Raw genomic sequence first — 8,778 nt, forward strand, 5'->3', positions numbered from 1 at the left:
AAGTACAGAGCTGGGGTGTTTGGGCCACCATGAGGGCTTTGAGGGGTAACAAAAATTTCTTGGAGAAGATGAGGCTAGGGGGGTGAGAGAGACCAAACCATTCAGGGCTTGAACCTGAGGCTCAGGTGCTGGGGAGCCACAGGGGGCTGTGAGCAGGGGAGGAGCAGGGTGAAGGTCCAGGGTAAAGGCTCAAACCTGAGCTGGGGCAGGGGCTGTGGGGACTGAGAGGTGGGAACAGTGCAAGTGATCAGGGGGCAAGAAGGATGGGGCAGGGGGGGTACTGATGGTGGAAGGGAGCGGGAGGGAGCTAGGATGACATCTGGGGGTCTGCCTGTGACTGGGGCGGGGGTGATGGGGCCATTATGCGATGGGAAAACGCAGGAATATGAGTGGGGTTAGGGAAAGACGCTGAGCTCAGTGGGAGCTGATGGGTCCCAGAGTACAGCCGGGAGGGGGGGGCATGGACAGAAGTCTGGGTCTCCAGAGATGGATGGGGAAGACATCAGCCTGTAGATCAAAGTTTAAGCCAAAGATGTGTAAGGTGAGGCTGTCTGGACAGTGTGTGTGTGTGTGTAGGGGATCAGAGACCAAAGCGTGATGGAGCTTTGGGGATGAGCAGCATTTATGGGCAACCACAGATGGAAGCGCCAGCAACGGCAGACAGCAGACAGGGAGGAATAAGGGAGGCAAGCAGCCAGGCAGGGAGGAGGCTGGGCAGAGGGCGGAGCGCTGAGGGGAGTGAGGACAGCCGCAGGGCTCCGGCCGCCTACCCGGTTGAGAGCCATCTGGTAGATTTCTTCGGGCGAGTGGCCCTTCTCCCTGGGGCGCAGTTTGTAGCCCAGCTTCTCGGGCATCTTCTCCACCACGTAGTTCCGCAGCTTCAGGTTGTTCACTTCTATCCACGTGTTCTCGTCGTACTGAGTGAATTTGGTCAGGTTGAGCCCCAGGCTCTTGCAGAGCTCGTGCAGGATCCTGAAGGAGCCGGAGAGGCTGGTGAGGGCCGGGTAGGGCATGTGTGTGTGTGGAGGGGGGAGTCGGTGCCCCTCTCCGGGGGCTTGGGGACGGGCACGAGGCTGCAGCAGGGTTAGAGTCGGGGTCATGTGTGCTGGGGCCTGGGAAGAAATGGGAACAAGGCCCGAGGCTGGAAGGCTGAAGCTGTAGCGGTTTGGGATTGTGTTTGGAGCGGGAGCTGGCTTTCACTGGGGCTGAAGTGGGTCTGGGGACAGAGTTTGGGTTGCATGGGGGCTTGTCAAGGAGAAGGGACAGGGTAGGGTCTGGAGGTCTGGCTGGACCTAGGAGATGTTGAAGTTAGATCAGAAGATGGACAGACAGGGAGGTGGAATCTTGACGCAACTTGATTGGGGGGTTAGGTTTGGGGTCAGAGCTGTTCAGTCTGGCCCTGGAGTGGGGGTGGAGTTGGGGATCTGGCATAGCCGTGGGACTTGCAGTGGCTGCAGTGCCCGCCCGGCTGCCTGGTCAGTCCTCACCTGTGCGAGCTGGGCATGCGCATGGCTCCCAGCTCCCCAATCCAGCCCGTTTTTCGGTCCCGGTAGGTGAAGATGCGGCCCCCGATCCTGTTGTCTGCTTCCAGGATGGTGACCTGAGGGATGGGGGGGGGGCAGCAGGCAAGGCCCTTCAGCTCCTCCCACAGACCCCCCATGCCCAACCTTCCATCCCCATGGCAGCACAGACCTCGACTAGAGAAGGACCCCCTTCTTTATGGATAAGTGAGAGGAGCTGGTAGAACAGATATCACAGCAAACACGTACAATAGGACACTCTCCAGACTGCAGCAGGAAGACGGTAAGCCAGATTGCAAAGGGACTTCCCAGCTCAGAGAGTGGGGAGATTTCTTGTAGGCACAGAGGTCCTGGCCCGGCCCATTCTCATTCTTGGATTTCAGTGAGAGGGACAGTGGTTAGACCTCAGGGGGCATTTCTCCTTGAGGGGAGTTTCCATCTCCACCAACACGAATTCCCCCCAGGAGGTTGGAGGACATTCAGAGGGAGTTCCCTCAGGAATGAGCAGGACAGGGAAATCAAAGGCCTCTCAGCCTCCCTCTGGGTTTCACTCCCCAGACCAAGGGGCAAAGCATAGCTCTCCTCCTACCAGCCCCTTAACAGGGATGTGGCCAGGCCCTCACACCCAGGACTCCCAGCCTGCAGCAGGAAAGACTCAAGGAAGACTACAAACAGAACTTCTCACCTTGTGTCCCGCATCACTGAGCACCTTGGCAGCTACCAAACCAGCCGCACCAGCACCAACCACAATCACCCTCTGAGGCTTTGAGGTCCGATTAAGGCCCAAGGTCACAACCTTAAGCAGCACCTCATAGTCAGGATCATGCATACATTTTTCAAAGGGATCCTGGCTGTGGGAAGTCTTCCAATCCAGGGAGGCCACCAGGCTGAGGAAGATGGAGACCAGGACGAGGAGGTACCGGGCTGGAGGGAGGAGGGACAGGGTCAGTGGGCAGGTCAGTAGGTATGTGTGGGGAGAAAAGTGGGCTCCGTCCCCCCATCCCTGTGCCCCTTCCCCTGCTTACTTACCTAACGAGGCCATAACTCTCGGTGGGAGATGGTGTCTAGTTTGGAGGGGAGGCAAGGGTCACTGTGACAGGGGCCTGGCCACCCGTATGGCCTCATCCCTCCATCTGTCCCATCTAGCCGTCTCCTGTTCTGTGCTCACCTGTCTGCCCTTCTGTCCCCATCCCTGCACTCCTTTCTCTTCTCTGTTCCCCTCTCCTCTGCCCTCCCTGTCTCCAAGTGTCTGTTTCTGGGGGTCCCAGTCTCTGCAGCCTCCTCTCTACCTTGGCTCTCCGTGGACAGCAGCAGCACCTCTGTCCTCTGTTGCTCCCACTGGTCTGCCCCGTCCCCCCTCGCCGGTCCTTAAACTAGCTGAGCCCCGCCCTCCCCTCCCTCTGGGAAAACTGTGGCGGGGAAATGAAACTACTTTCCTGGGTTGTACGGTCAGGTGCTCAGAGTTTAGTTGAGGCTGGAGGAGGTGGGTGGTGGGGAAGGGGGGTTGAGAGGAAGCAAATCAGTCTATTTTCTTCCTCTTGCCCCAGATACTTCTGGGGTGGTTGGAAGGCTGGAAATAAATGCTGAGGGAACCATGCTAAGGGGGCCTGGTCTCAGGGTCCCTGTGTCTGCTCCTGGGGTTAGCATGTTCCCTGTGACAGCCTCTGAGTCCTTCTGTGTGTCAGTCGCCGCTGTGCCCTGAAGGGCCCTTACTGGCTCCACTCCCCTCCCACGTGGCTGCTCTGAGCCTCAGTCTCTGAGGCCAGCCTGGCTGGGTCCTGAGCCTGGTGCCTGCCTCGATGGTTCTGGTCTGCAGCTGTCAAGTGGGGGCCTTAAAATGTGGGTAGGATTAGGCAGTGAGTCCAGGTCAGGCCCTGTGAACAAGCTCCTCAGTCAATACTAGAACTTGCTCCTTAGGAAATGCCAGCTGCTGCCACCACGGGGGGTACTGGGAGGGGCTCAAGTAGTGACCCCCTGCTCCCCAGCCCTGCACAAGGAGCAGCCCAGGATGTGTGCTCATCCTTCCCATCCCTGCGCTGAGATGCTCAGCTGTGGTGCTCAGCTCAGGCTAGGGTGCCAGGGGGCACCTCAGCAAAAAGGCCGCAGGAACCTCTGCCTCTTGGCCTCTGGCCTTGGCCTTCACCACTCCTATATATGGGGCACTTTTTTCCTGAGGTCAGGCAGTGAGAAGAATAAGATGACCTGGCTCCAAGGAGTCCCACTTGTGGCGGCAGGGGTCCCTCAGCTTTTGGGGCTTTAGCCAAGGGGACATGTGGCAGGTCCCCTGAAGTGGTGGAGGTAGAAGACGAAACTTCGGGGATTTTTCTTGGCGTGGGGGCGGAGGGCACCAGGCAGCTGGTGAGGAGTAAAGCCAGAGGCCGCAGATCCTCTGTAGCCAAAGACGGGAAAACCCGAAAGGGTCCATCAAAGAGGGATGTGGTTTGAAGCAGAATGGGGGGAGGGGGGGCATATGAGTCAGAAAACATATGATGCGGGGGCCTGGGAGGCAGCCAAGAAGGAAACACAGTCCGCTGCACAGAGCCTCGAGCCTCGAGACCAAATGCCAAGAAAGTGAAGGGCGCAAGTTAGCACACATGGCAGAGACCGTCCCCATGGTGAGGACCCACGAAGGTGGTCCTGGGCTCGGTGCTTTGCACTCACTGCGGGCCTCACAGCACTGCACTTGACAGAGGAGGATCTGAGATGGAGAGGGGGCAGGCGGGGGGAGACCCCAGGACTTGCCCAAGGCCTCAGGGTAGGAAGGCCTCCCCCTGGCCGCCCCTGCCTGCTTCCTTCCCGGTGATGTGGGGCGTCTGAGCACCGCCATGCTGGGGCTGTCCTCACAGGAGGACATGAGCACATGGCACGAGTGCTCCTCTAACGCCAGGACCCTAGTTGGAGGGGAACCTGGCCCACCGAGGCAAAGGCTCATGCCCTGGGTCCCACAGTGGGGACTGACAGAGCTGGGGGTCCCGCTGGCCCCCAGCCAGAGGCCCATCTGCTCTACTTCCTCAAGGCAATGTCCACACAGAGAAAGCGAGCGGCCATACCATCAAAGCAGAAAGGGGTGGAGGCCACAGAGACATGAACTCCTGCACTTGTCTAGGAAAGAAGTGTTGGTCCCCAAAACAACTTGGGGGGCCCTGCTGGGGTCCCTGAGCTGACCCCCCTGGCTTCTCTCCCACAGAGGATTGCTGTTCAAAGCCCCCTGGCTCAGGCACACCCCCGGCTCACCTCCTGGACTCTAAGAGATGTGAAATGCCAACCTCCAGGGGTCAGCGAGGCAGGGAGGGAGGGAGAGGAACCCCTCATGAGGCGACCCAGGATTGGGAGCCAGTTGCCCCTGAGAGGGTAGGGATCCTGTTAGGCAGGGCCTGATCAGTCTGCTTGCTCCCTATGAAATGCTTGCGGGTGCTGTTGACTACCACGTCCCAGATACTTCATACATTCCACTTCACTTACTCCAGTAAGGATTCTGACTAGGTGGGCTTAGCTGTCCCCATCTTACATGGAGAAAACCGAGGCCCAGAGAGGTCACCAGCTGAGAGGGGGCAGCACCTGGGTTTGATGCCAGCAGCCAGGCTCCAGGCCCACGTTCTGAAACACTTGCTCGTCAGCGGCAAGCAAGCTCGGGCTTGTGAACTGGGGAGGGGGCCAGGCCAGGGTCTCTCTGCCTCGTCACTGTTGATACTTGGGGCCATCTTTGTGCGGGTCATCCTGTGCGGTAGGAGGCTGAACAGCCTCACTGGCCTTTACCCACTAGATGCCAGCAGCACTTGTCCCTTGAGCTGTGACCACCATCAATGTCTCCAGACATTGTCAATGATTCCCAGGGGAAGGGGAGGCAAAAGCACCCTAAGAACCCCTGGGCTAGGCTTAGGCTGTGTTGAATGAACTCCCGCAAGCGGCCAGCTGTAGTCCAGGACAGAGACCTGGGTACAGCTGGCAGGATAAGAAATACTGGGGGCTACACAGTTGTGCAGGGGACAGGGCTCCTGCTTTACACATACTATTTTCTCTGAGGCAGTTCAAAGACCGTGAGTGGTTCCTACTAAAGCTTTCACCGAGTCTCTGAGGGGGTAGGGCCTGCCCAGGGGATGCCCAGGGCCCCAGGTAGAAGTCAGTGGTCCAGACTTGGATCAGGGAGGGGCTCAGAGAGCAGAGGACAGACTTACCCGAGGCCCTTGATCTATGGGCCTGACCCCTGGACAGAGTCCCCCTTCCCACAGAGCCCTCCTGCCCCTCCTTCCCCTTTCCAGAACCCCTGGACCCCATGGGGGGCACTCACTGCATGGCTGGCTCTGGGGGGCTCTCTCAGCGCCCATGGCCTTTCTGGTTAGCCCGGGACAGAAGTCATCGTCGGGCGTGTACGGAAACGGGGTCAATGGTGGTAGCTTTGTCCTGATTCCCGTTAGACCAAAGGTGCCAGGGTCCTGGTGAAGTCGGAGCAGTTGGGAGGCTGTGGAGGGCAGGTCCTCCCTTATCAAAAGCTTTTTATTATGGAAACTTCAAACAGACATAAAACCAGAGAGACTGGGATGATGAACCCAAGGGCATCCAACGCCTCCTAGTCCATCTTGTTTCATTTACATTTTCTCCCTCCCCCACTGCAGTATTTTACAACATATCCCAGACATCTTATTATTTTGTAGGTAAATACTTGAGGATGTTTCTCTAAAACAGAGGTCTACAAATGTTTTCTGTAAATATTTGGGGCTTTGGGGGCCACACTGTCTCCGTCTTGCCTACTCTGCCCTCCAAGTAGCCACAACATGTAAAATGAACTGGCGTGGCTGTGTCCTGATAAAGCTTTATTTACAAAAACAGGAAGTGGGACTGTAGTTTGCCAACAAACTTCTGCTTTAAAAAAGATTAGAACTTATCTGCTTTAAAAAAACATTATTGCATTTAAAAATGGCATTAAATCAAAGTCCAATTTCCCTGATTGTCTCAAAAAAGCTTTTCAAGTAGGCTCCACACCCAGTGTGGAGCCCAATGTGAGGCTTGAACTCAAGACCCTGAAATCAAGACCTGAGTTGAGATCAAGAGTTGGGACACTTAACCGACTGAGCCACCAGGTGACCCTCAAAAAATTCTTTGACAGTTGGTTTGAACCCAAATTCAAATAGGAGCCCACTTTGCACTTGAGTGATACTGAGGGTTTGTTAGAGTGTTACTTTCAGGTCAGTGGACTTGTGGTCTGTGTCTTAGAACCCAGGGGTTTAATGTGACCCCACAGCACCAGGCTGGGCCTGAGCCTGGCAGAGCAGCATACCAGATCTAGTTTCTGCCACGGGGAAACCTGTGGAGGTCATGGGGTTGAACCAGGACGGTGTCTGGATGTGAGCTGTGTGCCTAGGTGTCACTGATGTTTGAAGTGATTAGTGCCACTGTGTGAGGGCTGTGGGACAGGCACAGGGGCAGCGTGGGACAGATAAGCCTGGCCGGAGGCTGGCTGGTGTCCAGAAGCCAACGTGGCTTCTGAGGCTGAGGGATTTCTTTCCTGCTAAGTTCTGCGGAAAGCCCTTGCCCTGAGAGTCTGAGGGCAGACTTTTCAAGCACCCAAGTAATTTCAAGGTTGACTGAAAACTTGGGAGCCCTGGTGTGCTGGGCTCGCTCCCAGCAGCACACAAGAGCTGGTAATTTTGCAATCGTTGGTTTTGTTTTGCACACCATTCTTTTAAAAAATTATATTTATGATTAATCTTACTAAAAACAAATTTAAATACTCAACACTCATCATTTCCCAATCCCTTGATTACATTTTACTATTATGTATACTCTTGAGGTGAACCAATTGTATCTATATGTATCAATTTCCCAAATTCCTGTTAACTGACTTCACATCCGTGGCTTGAAATCAGCTATGGTGGGAGTCCTTACACCACCGGCATCGGCATTTGCTACCCATCAAGGCTTGCCCCTACCCCGGGAAGTCGACTGTTAAATTTACCAGCATACCACTGCTTGGGAATCATTCATTTCAACCTCCCCTAGGAGATAAGGGTGCTGTGGTTCTGGAAATCTGTTTGAAACATCTGATCCTTCTGAGGCCAAGCTGTGCCTGACAGGCAGAGGCATAATCCTGGGGAAGCGGCTGCGCCATAGAGAAAAAGTCATTTGACTGTTTCCTTGAGATCGAAAGCAAAGCCATAAACATACATCTAATTGCCACTCTCATCCCTGAATTGGGAGAAGAAATGCAGTAACAGCTTACTGAGAGATTCGCCTTTAAAAGCCTCTGATTCCAAATTTAGTCACCACAGTTGCTGTCTTCATACTACTTAATGAAGAGGAACTTAAGTAGAGGCCGTTTGTCAGGACTGGCAAAGAAGCGCATCTGTTTTCTTCCTGGAAAGGGAAACTGCAGTTACAATGAAGCCGTCATCTGCAGGGCAGCACCCCGCCAGCTGCTGGTCCTGTGACAATCCCGGGGACCCCTCCCTGGTGCTCCCAGAAGCCTGGTGGGGCCATTTTCCCCATGACGCGAGAGCACCGTGACCACCGCCCTGATTTATAATTGTTTTCCAAAGTGGGGTGCCCATGGTCCCCCTTGGGGCATGGGAATAAGTGAACTATTTTCATTTTAAAAAGTACCTATGTGAAAGCAATTAAGTGTTACTAATGTTCAATATGCAAAACAGGTCAATTAGATGCATTGGAAACACAAGCTCAAGAGAAAGTCTTCTAGCATGATTGCACGGCCCCTGCCAGCAACCTCCGTGTGGGCAGAAACACCGTTCCATTTCTGTGACCCCAATGCCAGATCAGGATCTGGTATATAGAAGGTGCTCCAAAACTAGATGTTGAATCAATCAATGTGGATAAAATGCAAATGACTTCCTACTTTCTAGAAGGACTTGAGGCTGCTCCCTCTCTCCTCCCTTTAGGGAGAGGGGTCAGATGTGGCTCTTGCGGTTAGTCAAGGCTCAGACTGCACAAAGGGCCACTGCCCAGGGGGAGGAGCTTTCAGAGAATCAAGTGGGTCAGAGTGAGGTCTCTCCCTCCTCTAGTCTTTTCCCCTCCCTCTCCCGTAGCTTCTGCTTGGACAGGACACTCGTTCTTAGAAGCCAAAGTTGGTCCACGGAAATGACTTATGATCGGGACTTTGGGAAACTGGACCACGCATCTCCGGGCATAAGCTCTGGGCATTCCTAGCGAGGCAGAGGCTGAAGGGGCAGACTCTCCACCCCCAAGCAGGAGACCCAACTGCTTGGCATCATTCTTATCCACAGGAGCGGGGGACAGAGGCAGAATG

General features: G+C 55.1%; 1 protein-coding gene across 4 annotated transcripts in view; it reads right to left on the bottom strand.

Annotated features, from left to right (window-relative positions):
* Positions 1–8,778, bottom strand: part of IL4I1 (interleukin 4 induced 1) — a 34,954-nt gene that overhangs the window by 3,254 nt on the left and 22,922 nt on the right. Inside the window, exons 2-6 of one of the 4 annotated variants that reach the window (XM_045772093.2) lie at positions 7,738–7,871; positions 5,809–5,979; positions 2,206–2,444; positions 1,488–1,600; positions 771–972 (exon numbers count right to left, since the gene is read on the bottom strand). In XM_045772093.2, coding sequence (XP_045628049.2) covers positions 771–972; positions 1,488–1,600; positions 2,206–2,444; positions 5,809–5,845 — 591 coding nt within the window. In that variant the 5' untranslated portion in view covers positions 5,846–5,979; positions 7,738–7,871. Of the gene's footprint in view, positions 1–770; positions 973–1,487; positions 1,601–2,205; positions 2,445–2,549; positions 2,585–2,809; positions 2,847–5,808; positions 5,980–7,737; positions 7,872–8,778 lie in introns of those variants that run through there. The other 3 variants (XM_045772095.2, XM_045772096.2, XM_087870994.1) reach the window with 3 other exon arrangements.

Source organism: Ursus americanus, chromosome 21 (genome assembly GCF_024610735.1).
Source record: "Ursus americanus isolate L20-20 chromosome 21, mUrsAme1.1.p, whole genome shotgun sequence".
NCBI classification, from domain to species: domain Eukaryota; kingdom Metazoa; phylum Chordata; class Mammalia; order Carnivora; family Ursidae; genus Ursus; species Ursus americanus.